Consider the following 27,417-nt stretch of genomic DNA (forward strand, 5'->3'; position numbering starts at 1 on the left):
GTGCACACTTCTCTGGGTCACCTACATGGTTGACGTTAAAAATAGAAAATCTCCTGGGAGTGATGGTATCCCAGTGGAAGTAGTGAAAGTCAACGAATCACTCCTGCTCCCTGAACTCTATATTCTCCTCTGCCGCTGTTGGGAAACAGGTCATGTCCCACAGGACATGCGTGACGCAACTATAGTCACAATATACAAGAACAAAGGGGATCGGAGTGACTGCAACAACTATAGGGGTATCTCTCTCCTCAGTATAGTGGGCAAAATCTTTGCTAGAGTGGCACTATCCAGGCTGCAAGTGATAGCTTCTAGAGTCTACCCAGAGTCTCAGTGTGGATTCAGGAGCGGTGGTAGATCCACTATAGACATGATATCTTCTCTACGACTACTGCAGGAGAAATTCAGAGAGAGAGAGAGAGAGACAGACCCCTTTACATTGTTTTTGTTGATTTGACTAAAGCTTTTGACATGGTCAGCAGAAGTGGCCTTTTCAAACTCCTGAGGAAAATAGGTTGCCCTCCCAAACTACTGAAGTTAATTGAGTGTTTTCACGAGGAAACTAAATGTACTGTCAAATTCAATGGAGCCCAATCAGCACCTTTTGAGGTTTGCAGTGGTGTCAAGCAGGGATGTGTGCTCGCACCTACTCTGTTTGGCATATTCTTCTCCTGTCTACTGCATTATGCGTACAGCGACATAAACGAAGGTGTGTTTCTCCATACAAGATCCTCTGGAAAACTATTTAATGTATCAAGGCTGCGGGCAAAAACCAAGGTTAGGAAGCTACTCGTCAGGGAACTCCTGTATGCTGATGATGCAGCTATTGTGGCTGATTCTGATATTCAGCTACAGTTCATGGTTGACAAACTATCTGCTGCTTGCCAGAAGTTCGGCTAAAACATCAGTCAAAGCAAGACTAAGATACTTGTCCAAAACACAAACACTGCACCTCAAGTAAGCATTAATGGCCAACCACTAGAAATTGTTGATCACTTTTGTTACCTTGGCTCCATCATATCCAACAACACTCTACTGGATAAAGACATTAACAACAGGATAGCCAAAGCAATGGGCACCATGCCAGTGCTGCAGAAAAGAGTGTGGGACAACATATTGCTGACTAACAATACTAAAGCTTCAGTCTACCGGACCTGTGTGTTGAGCACTTTGCTATACGGAAGTGAAACATGGTCAGGAAAAAAAGCTGAATGTCTTCCACCTCCGATGTCTAAGGCGGGTCTTTAAAAAAGGTGGCAAGATAAAATAACAAATGAAGAAATGCTACAAAGAGCAGGATGCCAGGACACCCGCTTTGTTATCAGCAGCAGACGCCTTGGCTGGCTTGGCCACGTTCGTAGAATGCCAGTAGGTCGACTTCCACAAGACATTCTGTATGGCGATCTACTAGAAGGCAGGAGAGCCGCTGGTCGCCCACTTTTACGGTATACGGATGTATGCAAACGCGACATGAAGCTCTTCAAAATAGACAATAGCATTGGGAAAAAGTAGCACTGGATAGATCCACATGGGAGAGAGCATAAAGGAAGGGTCTCGGATTGCAGATGCCATACACAACAGAAGCAGAAAGAAAGGTGAAAATGCAACGGCGCCTGGTATAACATATGCCCAACCTACGAGCCCAGCTGTGTATCAAGGATTGGCCTCTTTAGTCAAACAAGAAGTTGCAAAGGGAAAAGATCGTCTCTCGAGACGTAAAATGCCACAGACAATATATATATATATAGTTATAACTTTGCCATGCGAACCGCCATCTAAGCTAGTGCAGAAGTTGCGCACTGTTATAGACAAGACTGAAAACGATGTCGACATTTGGCAGAAGAGAACAAGTCCCACCCAAGTCTAGAGCCGATGTATAAAGACTGTGCTAGCTAAAGACAGATGTTTTATGTGCTTGTGATGTCCTGTGAATAAACATCGTTGCCTCGTTGAGTTGTCTCCCTTAAGTTATTATTTATTGTAATACACACACACACACACACATATATATATATATATATATATATATACAGTGGCGTCACTAGGGTGGGTGTCACCGCTACCTCAACAATAGTCTTCAAACATTTCCCAATATTGTTACACGAATGTAAAATGAGTATCTATTCTATTTTCATTGCGATTGATTATGACATATTATTCATGGTTACTACATATATTAAGTAAGTAAGTTTATTAAATAAGAAATAGACTTTACATTAACTGAACATGTTTTTCTTTCTTAGACTTTAGAAGTCCTTTACAGATTACGGAACTGTTTAACATTATGCTAACCTTATTCAAACTTTAATTACCATCTAAAATATTTTAGAATCGAGACCAAAAAATGTTCGCCACCCCCTTAGTCATTTATTGATCAAGCTTTTTTCAGTGTTTCTGAACTTAAGAAACTCATTTATAAGAAGAGGTGGACGGCCCGAATTTGAAGTGTAAGAAACATTTGAGGCAAATGAACAGTGCAGTTGCTTCTCAAACTTTTTGCTCTGATTTTTTCCTAAACATTTTGTTTTATCGCACCCCCTTAGTCAGCTAGGTAGGCCTACCTAAAATGAGAAACCGATGAAGGCTCTAACAATGGGTTTCGGAAGGCTTTTAAGAATGTAGTGAAAAAGAAAAGATACTTAAAGACATATAATTATGATAAAATGTTCCGGTTTAATTTTTAAAAAATAAATATTCACATTGTGTTTAGAATCGAAATGTACGTAGTGAATGTTCATTAATAGCTAGTTCGTTGAGCCTTTAGTTTCGTTATCAGTTCGACCCCACCCCCCTCCTTAAAGCGAAAAGATCTAGGGGAAGCGCCGAAAGCTTTGCCTTGCGCCTTCCTGCATTCTGGGCTTCATCATTCATTTTTGTTCCCTGGCGTCTACACAGCGCTTTGTTTCTGGTACTATGCAGAGCCCATGGGAACAAAGATGAAAATATAACAGGCAAGGAGGTTCCGATATTGAATTATTTTCTTGCAATCAGAAGGCACTATTCATTCAAATTTTAAAAAGTAAAAGTCGTAAGCCAAGCTAAGTCTTATAAAGAAAGAGTCAACATTGCTCAATACTGTTATGCAAGGGATATTCGATCTACACGTAGCGCACGTGTGTCTGTACCCCCGTCTAGTGACGCCACTGTATATATATATATATTTGTACAAGTGAAATCACAATTACTGTTCAAGCTGTAAATGTAACAATATTAAGCAGTATGTAATGACAAAAAAAATAAAATCTGCATAAAAATAAAAAATAATGAGGTATAATTGGATTAACCACGTAATCAGTTTTATTTGTAAGAATAAGATACAAGCTCATACTAGGATACATTTATTACTTGAATGTAACAGTATGGTCATTAAACAGAATTAAGAAATAAAAAAACTCAGTATCACTATAAATTAAAACAAACAAACAAACATATTAAAGCTCTTTGTATTTATTAGTTCTTATCAACTGTGTGAACACTAATAAGTGTATTCCTATTATTGCACCAGGTCACAATTGAATTTGTTAATTTAAATATACAAACTAATTGTACAACTTCAGTTTTAATATTTAAAATCCAGGAGCTCAACATTTCATTTAGTGTGTTAATCACCCTATCCCCCAAAGCTGATACATCCATATAACACACCATATTACAGATCAACAATCTTTATATAAAAAATATGAAAAATGATGATGTCATGATATACTCTTGATATTAAAATGCCTCACACTATTAAATACTTAAAAAACCTGTATTTTAAAAGCCTTTATCTGTTAGAACTAATTTTAGTTTTAAAGCCATGTCACTTGTTCAAGGAATGCCCAACGTATACCCTGTGAATATATTATTGTTTTTCTGTTACCACCCTCCATCCCTAAGTGTTATTATTAACTTAAATATTTGATCAATTCAAACATTTTAAGTACCAAGTAGGCTTCCTGATTTAATAATGCCTCAAATAGAACATGTACAAATATTATCTACAAAATTGATGCACACAAATAAATATATTACAAACACAAATTTGCGAGGGGAAAAAAAAAAGTCACAATCTTCCACACACCATCATTTAAACATATATTACAATGCATATTGAAATAAAGATACTGATACACTAATAATTGGCAGGTACAATTGTAAACTTCTCCGCTTTAATTTCTCTTTGAATGCAACAGTCAATAAATTCTATTTACATTATTGTACACTTCCATTAAAAAACAATTGATACTAAAAGTACTTTTTTCTTTTTTTTGGTTACAGATGCCAAATAATAAAATATAAAACAAAACATGGCAGAAAATTGTAACTAGGGAGAAAAAGACAAATGTTGTGAAATTTGGCTTACATGCAAAAATAAATAAACATATATATATTATATAATTTTAGGCCTTCGGGCACATGTTCATTTCAAAATACGAACAAGCCTAGAGTAAAAAAAAATTTCCTACAATATGAAGCAATACAAAATAACCATACTTATTTTTTCTAAAATAAAATCTCATATTTCTTGTACTTAAGCAATCTAAAACAATTGAAACATAGAGATGAAAAAACAAGTAAAATGTCAAAGCTTTAAATAAAAAAAAATAAGGGAATGGTAACAGGAAAAAAAAAAGAAAAAGAAAGATAATAAAAAATAAAACAAAACTGATCCACTATTGAATTGATTTTTTCAATAACCAAACCTAGAAAACAAGAAAGGAAGTGTTTTATTGCTTTATTTTGATAAGTACTGATGAACAAGTAAGACACACATGTTAACAAAACATCTCACAGAGTTATTTCTACTACACATTTATAGAAACTAACAAATGCTGATGGCAAAGAAAGAATGCGTGGCTGCTAAGTTCCTCAAAACTCAGTTTGAACACAGAAATGCCCAACTAATGCTCTAGTGTCATAGGTTGAAAGCTCTAAGTGTGCAGACTTCTAATAAAATTGCTATGATTGATATAAATATATAAGTAAGTAAAGGAATGGAACATGTAAGCAATATTTGTTAGGACTTCAAATGAGAATGTGAAACATTTCTTCTCAAAATTTTGAGATTAATTAACATTAGAATTTTTTTTAAAGTATAACAACATTTTTTTTTTCCATAAAAAGGAATCACTGTCAAATAATTGTTAAATTTATACATCATACATATTAGTTTCATATTACATAAGGTACTTTATCATGAAAGCATAATTTCAATAACAGTTTTATTTGAATATTTGGTTATAATATGAATTTAATGAAAGATGAGCTATTTCACTGAAGATGAAGGAAAATATTGAAGTGTAACTGTTTTCTTAACTTATTTTTACACCAAAAATTATTTTTAGAACTTATTAGAACTATGCATTTTTTAAAAATCTCAATTCTAAGTATCTGAAATCTTTGAAAAACAAATTAATTTTTTTTACCAAATTATCCTCAATAATTTTCCCATATGTTGTATAATAATAATTATAAATAGTAAAAAAAAATACAGCATCTTAATAAGAATGACTTTGTAATAATGTGAAATGTAATACAAATATTACAAATGGAATTGTCTAATGAAATTATTGAATAGAAATAGTTTCCTAAAGATTTAAACTCTAGCCTATTTGGAATGAAAAGAACATTGTTTATGACCTTTGGAAGAAAGAACAGTAAAGCTTTTTTTTCCCTTCTTTTTAAAAAGGCAGTTTGTTATTTTTACCAAAAAAAAAATCAGCAACAACCAATTTCTTCTCTATTTTCAAGCATTAAAATCAAGTGATGATTCTGAGTCTAACCGGGTAAATAATAATAATAATACAAAAAATTTCAATTAAAAGTTGTACATCTATCATAATTCTGTATTTTTTGCTCATAATTAGACAACACTTAGATTAAAATAAAATAAGCTTGTAAAAACATATTTGATTTTGAAGTTTTAGGTTCAATTATGGTTGTAAAACTATTTGTGACTATTAAAACTAATATTTCTTATGTTTTACCAGTATTTTTATTTTAAAGTTTCTATATAATCATTTTAATATTTTGAAAAATTATGCATTATGTCTCAAGTAGAGGAGACTGTTGTAGCATTAAATAATAATTAAAGTTCTCAATACATCTTTTAATATATATATATATATATGTTATGTTATTGGTGAAATTGAATAATTTTGAAAACTATATTTTCCAAAGTTTTCAATATAAAAGGGTCTATTACTTAAGTAATAAGAAACAAGCGCAAGAGTTTTAAAATTGATCATTACTATAACATAACATTGTTAACACAAGCATGACAGATGAAACAAAATACTTAAAATACTTTGAACATATTTAGTAAGCATCACATTAAAACTGAAGATCATGGACCTATACAAACATCTTTAATACAATTTACATTGGGATATATTTATTTTAAACCAACATAAGACATTTAAAATGCATCCAGCCACAATATGTGGCAATATAAGAATACAGCCAGGAGGCAAACATGCAGAATGGGTCTAATCAGTAACTTCCAAGAAGCTAACAGTTAAGTTAAAAGTTCAATAAAAAAAAAAAGAAACTTAAAAAAAAAATTCCTAGTACTTATCAAAGTTAAAAAAAAAACATTTTTGAAAAAAAAAAGAGAAAAGGATGACTGAAGCTGAGATAATGATAAAAAAAAAATATTACAAAAACTATGATGTTAAACTAGGACTATATTATTCAATTTCTCCTCTATGTAGATGTTAAACCCAAAGGGACAATCTAGTTTATAAGATGACTATGTGTTGGCTTAGTTCCAGGACTATGATACAAGCACACGAGAGGTATTTATGTGATCAATAGGCTGGTTCAGGCTAGTGTTGAGGCTGTTGTTGGGCAAAGTTATACTAATTAGTGAGGCTACTTTATCTCTGTCTTTCTGTAAGAAACACAAATGTGAAAATATTTCAAATATTTTTCCAATATTTTAAAATATCAAAGGGGAAATTTAAAAAACAGTAAGATTATTAGGCTTTACCAAGAAAACAATGTTTAGGGGGAAACTATTATTATTAATATTTACAGATCAAGCTGAGGAAGTTGTTTACCAAGCTATAAAAAAAAATTCAGAAGGACTTGTAAGGTGAGCAGAAAAGTGATAATATTGGATATGTTGGATTAAAAAGTTTGAGGCCTCTGGCATACAGAGCAATATACAGTGATTAAAATAATGCTACTAATAGTTTGTAATAAGCAAGGAAAGCCTGAAAATAAATAGTGAATGGCAAAAAAACACTTGGCTAGCTATCAGATTCTCAAGCAGAGTTGTGTTTGCTAAACCACTAAGGGCAGCACGGAAAACTTCTCCCAGATATCCCCTTTCCCACAGAAGAGATTGGAACATAGCGCAACAACCCTTTCTCTTAAATCCCACTTGCATTATTTTAGTTTTATCCAGTTTAGGCAAGGACCAATTTTGGGTGCTTCTCTATCTAGGCTCTCAGTGTTTCTTGTATGCATTTACTTGTAGACCAGAGTAGTACAACGCCATTGGCAAAGTCTGTTGTGTACGCATGAATGTTTTTTTCATAATTGTTTTTTTTGTGTGAATATTAACCAGTTTGATGTCAAAAATCTTGTGTGTGTAAGACCTCATGCCTTAGTTTCTCTAGTGGAGAAGTGGTCTGGCTGTGGGTTCTATGCTACAGTATCCACTGATTCCACGTAACGGGTACTTAAGTACATAAATGTTTTAATCATGTTTGATATTCTGGTACGCATGTCAAGTAAGAAGTTTCTTAGTTTAGTGACATCGCTAGATCTCCACTTATCCTATGTTTCAGGATGTTGCTCTCAGTTGTACATTTTTAGAAAATGCAATGTACAGAACTGATGTCCATGGATGCAGGTATCAGTTAGCAAAGGTATACGGGTATTTCATCGTTGTTCATCTTATATTATTAGTTAAAGATGTTCCCTAAAAAAAAGATAGTTACGCCCTGTGCGACTTAAACACTAATGACAAAAGTATTGATCCCATATAATTTAAAGTGAACTTTTTTTTATAGCATTTTTAGAAACTTTGTCATCTGGGATCGAGACTGGCAGGGAGGGCATTGCAGCCATCAAGTAGAACTTGTTACATACATATTGATTTAAAAAGTAATCTTAAATTACTATGTAATGGGACCATATATCCATCAATTAAAAAAAAGAATGGATGTTTTACATTACTAGTAAAAATGACATCAAAATTCCTTTAGAATGTTATCCAGGTTTGTGCAGTTGTAAAAAAAGAATAAACACATCAACTAGTAGGAAAAACACCTTTGTCATCTTATTTTTAAATGTTTGTGCTATGATTGCTTCTGTATTCAGTAACCATATGAACTCAGGGTACCACAATGTTTACCATGCTGTTGATAGGAAGAAAACATCAAGTTAATCTTATTTACCTCATTGATAAAGCCATGGTAAACTAGGTCATCAGCTAAGGATTCTCCTGTATCATTGTTCACCTCACACTGCAACTGTCTATTAATCTGATCATCGAATCGCACCAATAAAGTTAATTGAGGGTGTGGGTTCTCCTCCACTCGATGAATCTAAAGTTACAAAAGACTAAACATTATTTTCATTGGAGATAAACTAGCCTACTCAATTTGACTATACTGCCCAAATCCAAAGCTAAATGTCTTCTCTCAACTCATATTGATCCACAAAAGGACACAGAAAACTTTAAAGAGCCCAATGGTCATTCAATCTGGAAATATTTGATATGCATGTATGAGTGTGTGGACACTATCAAATATATGTATATATGTGTAAATGTATATGCTTACATGACATGTCATAGAAACAATCATTCTGGTCTCAATGTCATAAGGCTCTGGTGTTTCAGATTTAACAGACTCAGCTAGTTCTGGGCTGGCAGCTCTGGTCCTAGTCACCTGGGGATAGCTCAGTCCAAATGCAGTCAATGGATAGATGCCATTTCTAAAAAAATATTAGGTATTAGCAACAATTACACCTCATTATATTTTAAAAATTAGAGTAGAACCCCCAGGGTACAAAAGAGGACCAAAAAGAACGTGGCAATGCAGTGTACTAGATGAAGCCGAGAGGACAGGAAAGAGCTGGGAAGCCATTAAAAAACTAGTAAGAAACCGCTAAGAGTGACATGTTTTTACTAAGAACCTATGTTCCATGAGGAACGCAAAGGAAAGATGATGATGATGATATTTTAAAAGATTTGTTAGGCAATCAGAATATTTTCTTTTTTTTTTCAATAAACAAAGTCTAATACTAACTTATTCAACATAGTGAAAATAGTACAAAATACAAACCATTCCCACAATAAAAAGGTGGGTGAGAAGCTCTCATTATGTAGAAATAGAAATAACAATTACTGAAGCATATTTTGTTATCTATACATACACTATAAATATTAATAAAATATTTATTATTATTGAATCTGATAATGTTTTTAGAACTGAACAAAAGAAAAAATAATATCAAATTCACAACTTAATACGTACTTGACATCATCCAAAAGTTTATCCAACTCAAGCACTGGGCTTTGGGAAACTCTAAAAAAAAAACAACATTAAAGCTAAATCGGCATGGTTGTAATTTGAATTTCAACTTTTTTTTTTCTTTCACATTTTAAAAACTTAAAATAAAATAAAACAACAAAATTTTAAAAATCTCTTACATGTATATATTTTTACATCTTTTATTACTTTTATTAATAGGAATCTTTATTATACATTTTCTTCAATGTATATAGAGCAACTACAAGATTAAAAAACAGTTTAAAAAAAAAGAAGGTCATGTTAGATAAGTCATTGTAAATAAGAAAACATTTTTGCATGACATATATAGAAATGAAAAATGTACTCAAGGGTTGCTTGAGATAGTGGCCTAGCTGTGTGATATGCGCTTTTGGATTGTTTTCTCAATGGTTCTAGGTTTGAACCCTGCCCACTGCAATCACTAGCCATCCTGAGAGAAGTAATAAGATGTAATAATCTTTCAAATCTGAAAACTGAATTAAAGTAAATTGGCTTACTTCCACTGAGTTAATTCCCCATTCATGCTGGGTATTTCAGCAATGACTCGATTAGGGTCTTCTGTTTTGGCAGTATGTGTGATCTCTGTAATATTTTCTGCCAGCAGGGCTGAATTTTTACAACAAACAATGAAATACAGATTCAGAAAAGTGATAATATTATTTAAAAATAGCAGAAATTTCTTAAAAGTAAACACAGCACCAAGCATTTGATTTTTTTAAAGTGTCAACTAAAACATTGAGTTTTTGGACTTTCACACAGCTTGTTCATGCAGTTCAACACATTACATCAAAAGTCTCTCACATTTAAATCACATTCATAAGTCACTATGAATTGCTTAATAATCAATCAATCAATCAATCTATCTATCTAACTATATATCTCTATATATATCTATATATCTATATATGTCTGTCTGTCTGTCTATCTGTCTATCTATCTATCTATCTATCTATCTATCTATCTATCTATCTATCTATCTATCTATCTATCTATATATATATATATATATATATATATATATATATGTACATATTCTGCCCCGTCTCAAGATTAAGCCAAAACCAGTGACTCACTTGGGCGCATCCATTGCCTTTCGAGACAAAAGGAGCCATATATATATATATATATATATATATATATATATATATATATATATATATATATATATATATATATATATATGTACATAACATTTCTGGATCTTTGGGCACCTCTTGAGTCCACCCGCTCTAATGGGTCCCCACTCTAATGGGGAAAAGTAAAGGTGGTTGGTCATTGGCCACATGACATCCTCGTTAACCGTGGGCCATAGCACAGAAACAGATACCTTTGCATCATCTGCCTTATAGATCTCATGGTCTGAAAGGGTAACCCTATTTTAAGGGTATATATATATATAGCATTGAGTGGTAAAGCTTTTGGCTTCCAAACCAAGGGGTCCTGGGTTCAAAGCCTAAACTAAGTATACCCAGCTCTAAAGGGTACCTGACATTAGTTGGGGAAAAGAGCGGATGGTATAGAGAGAAAATTCTAATCTAACTAAGTTAACAATGATATGAAATCACAGGTAACATATATTCTGGTGGGATACATCTGACCTGAGGACCGCAATAAATCATCATTGATCTAAAACCCAATCAGTTATTTAACAAAACCCTTTGTTTAAAAGTAGATTCTATTTTTAAAAGGACATGCTTTGGATGTTTAAGAATATGTATCAGATACAAACATTACAGATAGAGGCAATAAAAACACAATAGCGATTTTTCACTGCAGAAGCTACTAAAAATGTAAAATAATATAAAGCAAGTTGACATTTAAAATCAACCCAAAGATCTGGTAAATTTAAGATCATCTAAATGCATGGGCATAAGTTAGTCAAGATGATATGAGATTAACAAAGGTCTTACAAAGATAATATGCAACCATAGATTTATAAAGATGTGTAAACAAGGATTTTAGATACTAATGTGTGGTCAGCACAATAAACTATATCTTTTACTTTCTCCTAAAAAATTCTCATTCTAATCATTTACCTCTTATTTATAAGTTTTAAAAATTTATTTTTACCATTTGTATACACATTGTTTAATATTTACTATGGTTAGATAAACAATATAACAGCCTTTATAGTCATGTAAACAAAAAACAGTAAAACTAACTACCGTTGGACTTGATAATCTTATGAGCAGCCACAAGTTTCAGTGAGGGAACCTCAAACAATACTTTGTGAAAGAGTAACTCACGAGCTGTTGGCCGATCGTTAGGATCACGCTGTAAACAGCTTTTGATGAAGTCCTACAAATATTTTAAAATATTCACAGATTGTAAGGTTATTGAAATATTACCTTATTCTTTCAAATAAAATTAATATATGAACTTGAATTCTAGTATATTCATAACCAATGCACATGTAAAATAAACCTGTTGTAGAGGACTTTCCACAAGCTCTAAAGATGCTGTAATAATGTCACTGTCTGATACAGCAGGGGAATCTCCACTTGATGCAAACCCTAAAGTGGCCATCTTTTTATTGAAAAAAAAAAAGCAATGTTTTTTATTTGTTGCTTTGTTAATCACAGTAGTACATGGGTAAAATGTTTAAGTATTTTGATAAATATACTACTAAATAAGATAGGACACCTTTTGCTAATAACAACAAAAGTTGTTTTTATAACATTATTATTAGACAGTCTTCCAGCAGAAGTTTTTAAAATGAGTTCTGCTCTCACAGAAAGGTTAACAGACCTCTTCAACTTGTGCTCGAACAAATGTACTATCCTGCCAGAAAATATCCCTGTACAAAAAAGGCCACAAATCAAACTGCTCTAATTACCATGGCATTACATTACTGTCAGTAGCAGGATTTTAGACAATGTGCTTTTTGAAAGTCGATGTGGTTTCTGGGCTGGTTGAGGCACCTCGGACATGATTTTTGTCTAGCAAGAAAAATGCAGGATCAGAACCTAGACATTACACTGCATTGATCAATCTCATCAAAGCATTTGACACAGTGAGTCACAATGTCTTGTTGGGGTTTTATCTGGGCACTGATGCCTTAAAAGATTCATTGCTATTCTGAAGCAACTGTATGAGGGTCAAAAATGTCAAAGCAGATCACTTCTCTGTACAGACTGATGTGAAGAAGGGGTGTGTGCTTTCTCCAATACTCTTGGCAATATTTTGTGGAGCAATCTGAAATAAAATGAGGTGACGCCTACATGAGGGCATCTACATCAGGTTTCACACTGATGGCAGCATATTTGCCATACAGTGCTTGCTCTCCTGTACATAAATTAAAGATATGATTGCTACTGAGCTGCTAAATGTGGATAATTGCACCCTTCTTGAACACACTGAACAGGAGCTTGAATTAGCCGTCCATAATGTGCAGAGGCTGCTGCCTCGTTTGGTCTGTCTGCTAACCTAAAAAAAACAGAGGTCATGCTTCAAAAGTCCCCAATCGGAAATATCCCAGTTCCACAAATCAATGTGAATGGCTATCTTTTTAATGTTGTTGACTAGCACAGTGCCCTACAATGTGTCACTGTCCAGAGAAATATACAACGGTCTCGCAAAGGCCAGCCCTTTTGGCCGCCTCGAGTATGGTGGAATAGGTCTCTTCACCTAGCAACAAAATCATTGTTTTTAAAGCAGTGGTTCTCACCACATTTTAGTATGGCTCTAAGACCTGAGTGCTCAGTTAAAAACCTTTAAGGCTCTTTGAATGCTTCCATCAAAGATGTCTTTGCTCCATAACGGGCATAAGCTGGCAAGACTTCATTACAAAAAAGTATCGGTATGTCTTGCTTGAGGCTGGTGTGGACAGTATAGAGGTACTAATTACCATTCAACCGAAGCGGAGGATCAGACACTTATCCCCCATGCAAGACGACCACATGCCAAAGGTGATCTTAAAGAAGGATGGCATAAAAGAGGTGTCCCCTTAAGCACAATAAATATCAACCCAGGTGCCATTTCGCTCTTACTAAGGAAAGTGGCTCACAGCAGATGGCCTCTGAAAGAGAAGTTGGAGAGCTCTCACAAAGGCAGTGGGACACACATTTGATACCCAAAGAAAAGTACTTTTTGAAGACAAGCCCAGAAGACGAAAAGAAATAAAAAAGACCACCAGTGTACAATGTCTTTGCACGAGGTGTGGAAAAATATACAGATCGCAACTGGGTTTGCATTCATCCTTAATCTTTGGAATTGAAGACATTGCCATTATTTTCTATTTGAAAAAAAACAATGAATTGTATGTAACATAGCTAAAAATTCCTCATAAAAGTTCAGGGGTGCAAAAATAGAGTTTAATACATTTATTTAGATCGTCATTCTTTCCAATACTTCAAAACAATACATTTAGATCAAGGGATATAAAAAGGGAAAGCAAAAATAAGTGAAACCATTGTACATTTGTGTGAATTTACTAAAAAAAAATTTATTTCATCGAATATTTTTTAAACTATATATTAAATGATTATATTAAATTGAATGTAAATACAGAACAAAGTTGCATTAAGTATTTGAAAAACAATAACTTTGTAGCTGGTCTAAGCAGTCAGGACATGTTAAAATTGTGCTTTCATGGCATGCAACATCTCTCTCAATAAAGGATAATAAAAATGCTTCTGATTTTAAGAAAAAAAAAATGAGGGGGGAAATTTTAGGAAAATTCAATATTTTATTTTTGTTACCCAATTAAAAATTTTGATGAGGCACTCTTCTTTGGTACAACAAATTGTGTTTTGAGACTTAATTACTAGCTTAAATCTGATAACCTATTTTTCCTGAATCAGCTGAAAATCGTTTTTATAAAATAGAAATTGTTATTGTAAGTTCAAATATTTCCATTTGTCAAAGAGGTCACTAGCGTTAAAAAATAATTGGGAAATCCATAATATTTTCTTTGACTTTTTGATATGATGATATTTTCTGTTTCTTATTTAATTTACTTTTTTTACATCCTTGGAATTAAGTGCCAAATATAAATGAACAAATGTGTTTTTTTTCAGAACTCATTCATAAGAAAATATTTTACTAAAAAAATACTATTATTATCATTATTATAATAATTTAAGACCAATTGAAGCATCAAAATATAAAGCATTTCTTTTGAATTTAAATGTGTTAATTTATAAAATGAAAAAAAAAAAAAAAAAAAGGAATTAAAAAAAACACAACATTCACTTTGACAGAATATGCCACATGTGTTAATTACCTCAAGGGCACACATTCCAAATGAATAGATGTCCACTTTTGTTGTCATTTGTTCACTATCTGCAAAACCAAATTGAAAAAGTAAGCTCTGAATGGATAGTAATACTGCAAACTACAGTAAAGAGACTAACAGCTAGAACAAGCTGAGTAATGTTAGTAATAAACAAGCTAAGCTCAAGAAAAAGTTGTAAAGACCTTCACATTCTGGTGCTGTGTAATGAACATTTTTCAGATCCTCGTTGTACGTCTTCACATGGTGATGGATGGCATCAGGGGCAACTGCACAGTTAACAAAATACTGGTTAACACAAATACAGGATAATGATACAGCAAATATATTACTGATCACCCACCTCCACCCATTTCTTCTCTTTTTAATGAAAAAGAAAAATATATATTTTTTAATTTACAACTATAATTATGAATTGATTTTTCATTGCAGTTAAGGTTATACAATATTTGAAGAAATTAAAATACACCATACAATAAAAGTAAAAAAAATATATATATAACATTCTATTGTACATTTATCTTCTTTATACAGACATGCTGAACTGCCTTTATTTTCATAACACATCACTAAGTGACATTGCAACTATCTAGCAATGATACAATACAACTGATTTACATAGTCTACATAGATACTATGTCAGAAGAAGTCTAAAAACAAAAACACAAAATGTTAGGTAGTTTCTGCTCTAAAAGAGGGACAAATGACATTGTAAATTTTGTTTCAATACCTATGTTATTCAACAGAAGTCAATAACAGTGGCAGCCAATAGTAAATTACAATTTAACAATGATTATTCCATAAAAATGACAATGACACATCATCAACGGGAGTAAAATAATTGTACTATTGAGAAAATGGAGGGAGGTTCACTTGAAACAGGAATTAGAAGCATTGAAAAAATACCAAAAAGCTAAACGAAATGAGATCAAAAGGTTTAAAAAAAAATAGAAACATAATATATAAATAAATGTTTATTTAAAACTATGACTTGCCAATATTAATGATGCAGAATTCTTCTGTTAAGACCTACAACATTATACACTGTCGACATTACTTTCAACTTATCATTGACAAGCTATTGAATATTTTTTGTTATTTTTCTATGACTAAGTTTAAGAATGTCAACTTTGAATTCAGCCATTGTTGTGCAGGTGATTATGGGGTGCATCAGTCACATTATGTATCAGCTGCCACTGATCTAGTATTTCAAACTATTTAATGATGTTTCAAATTAGACCTTACCAAAATATTCTAAGAAAAACTGGAGTGGTACCAGTAATAAGTTATCCTCATCGTTGCCTTAAGTTTAAGGATAACAATTTCATTCTACTTAAAGTTGAACTATGTTGCTTGCTAACATATTAGGAGTTAATAATTTTTTTCTCAATGTTATTGTTAATCATTCTACCCTAAAAATGTCTAAAAAAATAGCCTATTTTCAGCCAAACTAAATGTTTGAAGCTAGCAAACATAATATTACATTCTATTTATAGTGTAGAGAAATATTTAGTGGTAAATAATTTGAGATAATTATCACCCACAACCTTACTGTTATTGTCATTATCCAGAGATATTCTCAGACATTAGTATTCAGTCCTGATGTTAAGATTTCAATCAGATATGTACCTAATCAATAATTATTTGTATCATTTAGTATGCAATAGTTAATGAGTTTCTTGCATTCAAGCAGGTTAAGATTTTTTAAAATGTACACATTGTGACCTAACATATCTATCTATAGTTCTTATAGAACATAAAAACATTTTAGTAACTATTTATCTTAATCTATCAATAACTTATATAGAAGATAATAAAATTTTTCTTATTATATATTTTGTAGCATTTTAAGAGAAATCAAAAGTAATTAGAAATTATAGATTCATGGGCAAGTATTGTTTAGAACTTGCTTTTAAATAATATAGAAATATTTTTTGCTGTTCATTACGAATCCTTATGCCATTCATATTAACATAAAAGATAACTATATAATAGGGAGTATGATTAATACACAACAAGTCGATACAGGTTTGTTATAGATACACAATAAACACACCCTATGTTACAGCTAACACAGTAAGGGATTGGGTCTTGACATACACACTAGAGACACCAGTTAAATTCAAAGTATATATAATAATACATATTTGTGCATGACAGGTAAAAGCTGCATCACATTTGTTCTTGGATATAGTTTGTGTAAAGAATAGCCTGTATTTCTAAGCCTACTACTGGTCTGAAAGTATTTCTATTAAAAAAGGATACAAAAAGATTAAAAGATATGAAAGCTGGACAAATCTAAAGGTATTTGTTATGGTAGTGATGTTTTAAACTCAAAGGACTGCCTTAACTAGAAACTGAACAGAGCATTGAATTGAACACTAAAATAACACAATTTATTTGAACCTTATTAAAGAAAAAAACAAGAACCTTTGGATTTATTTCCTAAACAATCCAGATTCACTTTACCAAAATGAATAAATAAAGGACTTTCAACAATTCTTTCGAGGACTGCATTAAAGCCAATCATTTTTTTTTCACTTGTCAACCACACAAATCAGAGATAGATGTATAGTAAGTGTGACAAAAGAATAGCAACATCATCTAACTTCATCATCAACTTATTATAAAATATGTTGTTTCATGGAATCTATTGCAGCCTATAAACAATGATCATTTAAAATTTAATAGAAAAATGTTTGACTGAACTGAAGGACATAACTAGAAAAATGTTTATTGAAGACTGGAGAATCATTAGAAGTTTATGGTAATGTCTGCTGCAATTGTTTGTATGAATGTAGTTATGAATGTAGTTAGGGAGTCTGGACTGTAAGAAACTCATCTAGTGTCAAGGTTATTTCCTCTCTCCTCTAATGTATGATGCAGCTACTCTGCTTGTACTACCAATGTGCAGTCACAAAATAAAACAAATATCAGAAGAGCTCAATGAAGCAGAGATGTCTAGTGATATTAAAAGAGTTACATTAAAGTAGAGATAAAAAAAAAAACTACCTCAGCACAGAATTTAAAAAAATAATAATTAAAAAATTGCACTCACTAACATTGGCTTGAGTTGGCAATGGTTTATGAGGAAGTAAATAAAATAAGAGAAACAAAATTAATGCTCAAGAGAGAAAACAAAAAATGCTACTAAAAACAAATAATGGGAATAAAGAGCCAAGAAAACTCATTAAACTTTTTTTGATTTATCATCCCATTACTTAGCTTCTTTGAAACAATGTTCCATTTTAATGTATGTGTGTGTCTACATTTTAAATTTTCATTGAGAGGGTATGTAAACACTACATCATAAAATGTATCTTAGAGTAAATAATTAATTTAAAAAAATAAGAATCTCTGCAATATTTGAGTGAGTACTTGTTAGTTAATATTTTACAATTCTAATCTTTAATTAGAAAAAATTTAAAAAAAAACCCTAATAATTTTAAACTGTAAATAAAACCAAAAAAAAAAAAAAATAGAATCTTGTATTGAATATAGTAAAAAAATAAGTAAAGTTCCCTTTCAGACCTTGTGGTCTATAGGGGTATGCTGGTCATTTTATGCTTAAGATAGTAAACTTTAAAAAAAAAATTATTTTATATAGCACAACTTTCATGCATACAGCATTCTCAGTGCCCTAAGGTCCAATCTCTTTTGTGGACCAGTGGGGAAAGGTGGAATCAGGGAGAAGGTTTTCCATGCTGCATTTAGGCGCTCAGTAAAAACAACTCTGCTTAAGTAAGGTGTCCAAATTGAGCACCCTTAATAGTAGCCAAGCCCCATTGATAGGTAGCCAAGCTGTTTAAGCCTCTCAACCACACATCCAACTTGAATTGATTAGTTTATTCTAAGTAGATTATGTGTGCTGATTATTTGGCTAAGGGATTATTTTTGAACAAATGTTGATAATACATTTTTTTAAAAGCGTGACAACTTATCATTAAAGCAGGTTTAGTCCTAGCCTAAGAATAATTTCATCATTTCAGCCTTACAAAGGTGCATCCATGTAATGCTTATTAATGTTTGTTTTCAACTACTGAAATTACAAGATCTATCAACTGACAACAATCTTTCTTTGCAACAAATGACACTGTTTAGTGTATATTCCTCAAATAGTTAATATTCTTGAAACCTATACCATCATCCATCTATGTTTATTTGATTATAGATTAAATACACTGTGGACAAAAGGAATGAGGGCAAATCAATCAATGCATATATGACTGCAGTCTCTGTGATCACATGAAGTGAGATACAAATAAAAAAAGCTTTTAGCACACGATAAAGCTGTACTTCAAGTTAATGTAAAATAGAATGATCTGTGACTGAATGAGCTCTCCAAGCTAAAACTGCTTACAGTTACCATGACAACACAGATTTTATACAGGTATCTTTGGCCAACTTTGAAAGAAAGGTCTTATAAAAATTTCTGTAATTCAACATCACTGACATATTTTCTTTAAAAAAAAAAAAAAAAAAAAAAAAAAAAAAAAAAAAAACACAACTAAATAAACATTAAAATTTTAATCTGAAAGTTATGGCATAAAAATTAAAGAAGAAATAGAAATAGTTAGATACTTATATACAAGCATATACTAGATTCAATATCAATAATATCAACACAAAGTAAGAAATAAAAAAAAATTTGTTCCTCAAGGCAATGAAAAAAAAGTAAATAAATACTATGGTATTTATCTTACAATCAAATCAAGCTAGAAGAATTCTCAAGCCAAACATAGATACAACTATCTTTTTATTCATTTTTAACACATAATGTAAAAATAATAACTTGGTTTATAATATTTTTTCTGATTCAATAGTGTGCATCAAGAATGTATTTTAACACAGTTTGATCCTTATTGGAAATTTGTTATGATAACAAGAACTCTTTTTTTTATATTAAAAACAACAACATTCTACAAAAGATAACAGACATAAAATACAGAGACTATTGTCTCCAATCTACATCCTGCTATTACTATTCCTATTAACTCTATTCTAGATCTGTCATTAGGGCTACTACCACTACTATTGTGAAAGCCTATTGACATTATTGTAGTTTTATTACTATAACAGTTGATTGAAAGTGTTACTAAATTCTCAAAAAAACTTTTTTTCATCTAATTGAAAATTAATTACATTTGTTTTCTAAATTTAAAATTTATCTTTAATAATCACTGGATGCAATAATCTAAATAAATTTTAATCAAAATGAGAATAGCAGAAAAAAATTGCAAGAGACATTAATGAAATCCATTGCTGAAAATAATAATTGAATAAGAAAAAAAAGCACTAAAAAAATTAATTTAAAATAAAAATTATGATGATAGTTTATGTAGGTTCAGTAGAAAAAAAGTTAAATTTAATATAAGAAAACCTTGAAATTCCACGCATTAGTAATTTTCTTTCTTTCTATTCTTTTAATAAGAAAAAAATTATGAATTTTATAATTCCATTTTAATACATTTTTAAAATTATGAATATATATTCACTATTATAACTTTCTCTGTAGAATTCAAATATCTTTGATTTTGAAGGGAAGTTTATTTTCCTCTAAGAATCAACATGACCAATATATAATTGACTTTTACTGCTAGTTGTATTTAAATATAAAGCAATGAACAGGTGAAAAAGTAAGTTTCAAGTAAATGACGTTAGAAATGTATGAGAAGATATCAATATTTGTTACCCTCTTTCCCCTGATATCGCCCACAGCCCCAGACAATCACTTGAAACTAGTGGACCCTAAGGCCACTAAGGCATTCATCTATCGATCATCGAATAATAGCACCGGAGACCATCAACGCCTTCTAGCCCAGTGCATTTTTACATATACTGATGGGTCGACATCAATAGAGTCTGAAAGATCAATCTTTGGAGCCTACATTGAGTATCCTGGTTCTTAGTTAAAATCTTTGGACCATGAGGTAAGTAAAGTAAAGTTCCCATGGGGTCTATAGGGCAAATGATATAAAGGTTATCTGTTTCTGTGGCCCATGGGTGTCATGTAGCCAGCACAACAACCAACCCCTTTACTTTTCCTTAACTAATATCAGGTACCCATTAGAGCTGGATAGACTCAAAAGGCGCCCTAAAGATCCCAAAATAAAAAAATCCTAGTCTTCACCAGAATTCAAACCTAGGACCCTCTGGTTCAAAATCCAAGCATTTTACCGCTCAGCCACCTCACCTCAGACCATGTGGTAGTATTTGCAGTTTCAATGTGGAAGCCATGTCGATCTGTGAACCCTTAAAAGTCATTCTCTTTTGACTTCGTGAGGGACATGTGAGGGCAACACAGATTTTCATTGTCAGTGACCTGAAACTAGTACTAAAGGCTTTGCAAAACCCAGTACCATTGCCCACTATTATTGAAAGTGTCATGATGGCTTCACACAATACAAACACTATGGGTACTGTGGTAATAATCCAGTGGGTACCAAGTCACATAGGTGTGACTGGCAGCACCATTGCAGACTCCTTGGCCCAGCAGGGAGGGCTTACACCTACCCAGCAGGCTGTGAGTTTCCATCATGCTCTAGCAAAAATAAAAAAAACAGAAATGAACAAGATTACAAAAGAGAGTTTGTGTGATTACACAAACTCAGAGGCAGCCCCCATCAGATCTGCCTATTTGCAAGGAATATTCAAGAAAAGATTTAGTTTTGATTTTCCAAAGTAATAAAAATTCAAAGATTCATTCAGTGTTGTAAAAAATGTTTTACATTTCAGATGTTCCTTCAAAGTTGAAGATAATCTACTTCCTAGTCATAACTGAATGACAAAGAGATGGCAGCAAGCAGGATATGAACCTGGGACCACCGAGACAACCAATGACAGTCCATCGTACATATAGCAGGCCCAGGTCAGAGCAAGCTATTGAAGCACAGTGTAGGACAGGCTATGTCCTATCGGCTCATACTTCACACATCTCAATGCGGGGAGGAAGAGGAAACTGTGGCTCATATTCTTTTCAACTGCCAAAGACTTGCTGATCTCTGTCTAGACAGATCTGGGAAACCACAAGTACTTGACCTGTATGGTGACATGCATGCTTTACACATAACAGCAGTGTTTCTGTCCAGGAATTTTGCAAGAGATGATTTGAGCCTCTCAAGCCCTCATTCAAATGGAGTTTGATGATAATGATTAAAGCATCTGCAGCTTAAAGATAGTTTTACAAGTCACAATAACAATAAATGCCATAGTATTGTAACAGCCCCTGCCCCCTCAAATATTTATTCTCAAGCAAGATTTATGGAAGATGCAAAAAGTGTATTAATTATTCAGTTTCTCTGATTTGTAGCAATGAACGAATTAAAATACACAAACAGTTGTTTCCTACCTGAACCAATTTTAATCAGACCATTGTGCTGAATATATATTGTATCTGACGTAAGGTTACCATGAATGATAGGTGGGTCACAAGAATGGAGATAACTGCAATATGTTAAAATTATAGATTAAAATTCTGTAACAAATTAAGAGGTAACAGATATTTTTTTGTTTAAAGCCAAGCAAGATCCTTACCTTAAAGCTGATAATATCTGTGTACACCACCGCTTCCAAGCCTGTTTGAGAACAATTGAAATAAAATTAATTGCCAAGCAAACTAAAAATTTGTAAACCAATGCTTTTATAATTTAGAAATGTATTATGTCTTATGAATAAGTAAAATATTGTAATAGCTATTATACCTTTAATTGAAATGTTTTGTTGTTCTTTTTAGTTTTCTTTAAAAACTGTTTTAGATTACCAGAAGACATATATTCTGATATGAATATAACCTGAAAATAGTCAAGAAAGTTTATAAGAAGAAAAGATATTTTAAAACATCTGTTTGAATTACTATAGTTTAAGTTTATAAGAAGATATTTTTTTTTTTAAGACATGCAAGTTTTTAAAATTAACAAATTTTACGAATAAAATTTATTAATTTTTTTTTTTAAAAGCCAACTAATTAGTATGTCACGGAAAGGAAATGTTCATGGTCATATTTGAAAAACAAACTTGTTTATTCTTTCACTGGTTTATTTTTAAATTTTTAGAACAGAATAATTGTGTAGCAAGGTCGCAGCAGAAAGTTGTTTACTAGTTAGTTTAAAACTAATGTGAAATTAAGAAATTTCCCTTGTTAAAATAGCTTAAATAGTTCAAGAAGTAAGGGCAAAACGTAGATCGTAGAGACTATATAAGGAGATGCATTAAACTGTTTCTGGGCCTCAGTGACTGTAGTAAATGTATTGAAATTCAATTGTATTGTATATTTATCATCATATTTATCATCATAGTGATTCCAATTTCTAGAATGTTTTGTATTTATTTGAAAAATATTTTTGTTTGAGTTTATACTTTAAAGTAGTATCTCTGGCATCACGATAATGTTTGAGTGATCAGAAATTGTTTTGAAGAGAGAACTTTACAAAATTGAAACATTTCAAACTTGACTAGAATCTATGCAATCGCATTGTCTGATATAGTATCATAAAACAGAATATCTTAAAAGCCCTAAGATATAGGGCATTTCTTAACGAAATATATACATTAGTAAAATTATAGATATCAGGTAAAACAGTGTACAGAGTTGGTATCATAATTAATAATTAAATAAAAGACTAGAAAAAATGTGTGACATTGAATGCAACAAAACTATGACAAAGAATATACCCTTGGCTTATCATTCTTTACATCTGTCCAAAACTTGTGGAATTTTATTATGTTGGGATGATCAAGCTGACACAAATTGTCAAAGGTCTGTCTAATTTTATCCTGAAATAAAAAAAAAAGGCCAATTAGATACTATTACATCTATTGTAATATCTGATTAATTCATATTTTAGTGACAATGCTAAATAAAATGCATGTATAATGTATAATAATTAATTATTAATAATCAAATACTAAGTTCTAATCTTAATAATAAATATTAATAAAAAACATTTTTTTAAAATCTTTAGCACAGTGCTAGAGTATCCAGCCATCATTTCGTAAATACTTATATAATCATCATCATCATCATTTGAGTGAGGGCTTGAAAGGCTTTAATCCTGTCTTGCAAAAGTCATGGATAGAAACCCTGCTATTGTGAGTAATGCAAATACTAAATTAACATGAGCTTGTTGATAAAAAATGTCAATATTTAACAATCAATCTTACTTGTTGAGCACGGAAATCTCTTTTCTCTGAAAACTGAACTTCATTCCAGACCACTTCCACACCTTCTTCTGTATCCATGGCTAAAAAAGCATTGTCTATACCAGGGACATCTCTTTGGTCTACCTGCACAAAAGAGAATTCAACTATATAACATTGATATATTTTGAGGTAGAGCTTATTGACCAATCTCAAACTGAACCTCACACCCTTGATGATGTCCAATGGGAATGGAAAATATGACTTTAGTTGCAAGGTTTAACAGATGTCTTCAAATATATAAGTTAGAATGCATTTGTCAACCATTTACACCAAGTAAATAACCTTCATTGAGAACATGCAAATGCTATGTACTGGAATATGATGGTGTTATATAAAATCCTGTTAAATAAAGATAGAATTTATTTTGATGTGTGTTTCTGAGCCTTGATTATTTATTGATCTATTTTTTTCTTTTTCTGTTTTCCAATGACAAACACATTTAAAAACAAACAAAAGATATCTTTTTTTTTCTTCAATTGTGACAAAAAGGGGCATGTGAAAAATGAGAGCTTGCATGTTCCATCAAATGGAGCAGAAGTGGGGGGGGGGGGGGAAGAGAGAAGAGTGTCACCACAAGCACCAATGATATGATTTCTGGTGTAACATTAGATTAGTGATTAGCAAATTAATGACTGTTATTAGTCATTTTATAATGAATAATACAGAAATAGTCACAAGGCTATCCTAAGCCTAAGTAAAGTAAAACTGCACTTATCAGACGAAACATGTTTACCAAAGTCAGCCTTAACATGAAAGCCAAAAAGAGGAACGCAAAAAATGGCCATCCACGTCTAATATGGAGTCACACCTTTTTAGAAGTCCTGAATTTTGTTGGGACCCGCTGGGAAGTGTCTGTGAAAGTCACCTTAAACTGATTTCTGTAGAGAGAGCTTGCAGTGCTATGAGCCAAATGTTGTGCATGGGGCTTAAGTCTTTGTGTTTCTCAGCATTTTACAATAAAAAATGATATATTCGCAACTCAACTGGTCAGATTAGATGTTTGGGGGAGCGCCTTAAGCCCTTTTCAGAGTTGTCTATCTAAGGCAATGCCAAACGTTTTTCTATTGAAACTCTTTTTCCTGGCATCTACAACAAATTATTTTACTCAAAATTGGAAGATTACAATAGAATTAAATTAAGAAGGTTTGGGGCATGTTCATACTAAACAGTGAGAGACATTCGAGGTAGTAATTTTTATTTTTAAAAGTTGCATTTTAGAAAAGTGCATTTTTCCCACTTGGGTGTCACTCCCTGGTGGGTGTCACCAGGTGAAGCCCACACCCCTCTAGTGACGCCACTGCTTATGTGTAAATAGATGGTGTTCACTAATATTTGTATATTAATGAGATTAATGAACGCTATTTTAATTAACATTGAGTTGTTAGACTTGTCAGGCCGCACTACATTTTTTCACACTATTCACTATTTTATTACTGTTTTGCCACAAATCAAAATGCGTTACAAAATTGTAAAAAGACAAAGGTAATCAAGAGTGATAGGCTACTAAAACAAAAAGTATGTTTTAGAATACAATTAACAACCAAACAGTGATAGGCACAACCCTGCTCTCCCTCCCTCTCTCCTTGGTGCTCTAATTATTGATCGAACAGATAGGTACTAAACATGCTATCATCAACATTGTACCAAAAAAAATGCAGCGGGAGGGACAATTATTCATTGATCAGGTACCAAATTTAGGAAACAGTCACTGAGTGGAGTGAGCAGGCTAGACATGTGGGGTCATCCTCAGTTGTTTTTTGAGGTAAACTAGTTAGGCTACAGTATTACATATAGATCTTTAAAACTTGTGCCTAATGGCCTGGTTGTGGTATTAGTTATAAACAGATAAGGGAACAATTGATAGTAGGAAAAGTAACATTGACATGTATGTCTTGAGTTATAAAAAGAAATTCATATAAATATATAAAAAAAAAAGGAAAATTGAAGATTTTTAAATACAATAAGTGTTAGCACAAAGAGAGTGTTAAGTTACAAAGCGGGGAATGGTGTTCATTAATGTCAGAGCTGGACCTCAATGACCTGCCCCTTTTTGACATGTTATATTTGTCAGGGGGAGGTATGGCAAGAATGAATGTTACTTTTAATATTTTGATGAGAATGAATGTTACTTTTAATATTTTGATGAGAATTAATGTTACTTTTAATATTTTGATATGTTAGTTATATCCCTTTGTCATGTGAATAGTCTTGCACGTGTTATGAACTAAATGGTTAAGTTTTCGTTGAATGTGCGAGAGAATGTGTTAGTTAGTGAGGTCTTGCTCCCAGTCCAGGAAGGTTGGATGTTGCTTCCTGGACTGGTGTAATGTATATATGTTTCATAGAGTTGATGGACTGGTGTTTTGTATTATTTCTTGAGAGTGATATAATTGTGTGCTTTATTTGATATTAAAGAGTTTTTGCTATTCATTGAGAGCTGGAGTTAGAGTTGAAGTTTATTAAGTATTAATTGTTCTTATTTTTGTAGCAAATATTAATTAATTGAAATTGAGTAATTTTGTAAACCCCTACGAGCCTACCTAAGGAGCCATGCCAAGCAAGAAATGAACCCTGACAATACTTTATTGAACCAGTGCATAGCAAAACAAAACAACACATTTATTGACAAATGAGTGACAAGTTTATGTTTGCAGTTTTTTCCTAGGACTAACCATTAGGGAGCTAATAATTTTTACATGATAGACAAAAATTACTCTAAGTCTAAGTCCCAATAATATAGAATATAGATCTTTAACCATGGCATTAATCATGAATTAGTCATAATTAGCCATTAATTTAAAATGTCCCCTACAGTCTACAGTCAGGCACTATCTTATCTATGCCCTACTAGTACTACAGTACTACTAGTAGTACTAGACTACTGAGTACTATCTTTTTACACTAGTCACACTATCTAAATCTAGTTTTATTTTACCTCTTCTCTGCGTTTTTGCCATCTACCACAGGGACTTTCTTCTAAAACCTCTTCATCATCAGAATCTTCCCCACTATCGGGTTTTTGTTCGGTTTCTTGATCTGCCATATTTAATAATTTATTACTATTCTTTATTATTTTTATTAGATCTAGATCTCACTCTTACTCTCGAATCTAGTCTAGATCTATAAAATCTATTACTTAGACCTAAAAGCCTAATGTTAATGTGGATCTAGTATTAGATCTAGTAGTAGTAGATCATACTAGATCTAGATCTATGTAAATGTTACGTATCTTCAAATCTTGACAACTTGAACTAGATCTAGATCTAGATTTACAGCTAGTTCTAGATTAGACTACTAGTCTAATTGAATATTTAGATAAATAAGTAGATCTAGATTCTATATCAGTATATCTATCGAAATCTTATCTAAAACAGAATAAATCTTGATTGAGGCATTCTAGGCTAGATCTAGATCAGATCAAGATCTAGGCAACTTGAAATGACTGAAAACATCTTTTTTTTATAGATCATATAATCAACC

The 27,417-nt window shown here is 32.1% G+C and overlaps 1 protein-coding gene and 1 long non-coding RNA gene across 2 annotated transcripts; one reads left to right on the plus strand and one right to left on the minus strand.

Annotated features, from left to right (window-relative positions):
- Positions 1-3,266: 3,266 nt before the first annotated feature.
- On the minus strand, positions 3,267-27,417 carry LOC106059632 (nuclear receptor-binding protein-like). The gene is made up of 15 exons (XM_013217300.2): positions 26,873-27,417; positions 23,899-24,021; positions 23,410-23,511; positions 22,440-22,529; positions 22,273-22,313; positions 22,088-22,182; positions 14,925-15,008; positions 14,731-14,789; positions 11,931-12,032; positions 11,672-11,804; positions 10,004-10,112; positions 9,471-9,521; positions 8,775-8,928; positions 8,388-8,537; positions 3,267-6,871 (listed from the first exon to the last, which is right to left on the minus strand). The coding sequence occupies exons 1-15, from the start codon at positions 26,978-26,980 to the stop codon at positions 6,755-6,757; spliced, it is 1,518 nt and encodes a 505-aa protein (XP_013072754.2). The 5' UTR covers positions 26,981-27,417; the 3' UTR covers positions 3,267-6,754.
- Positions 17,851-20,658, plus strand: LOC129926390 (uncharacterized). Its single transcript, XR_008778031.1, has 3 exons — positions 17,851-18,030; positions 18,911-19,129; positions 20,458-20,658. It is a non-coding gene; the product is annotated as an uncharacterized LOC129926390 (long non-coding RNA).

The sequence above is a fragment of the Biomphalaria glabrata genome, chromosome 5 (genome assembly GCF_947242115.1).
Source record: "Biomphalaria glabrata chromosome 5, xgBioGlab47.1, whole genome shotgun sequence".
Lineage (NCBI taxonomy): Eukaryota > Metazoa > Mollusca > Gastropoda > Planorbidae > Biomphalaria > Biomphalaria glabrata.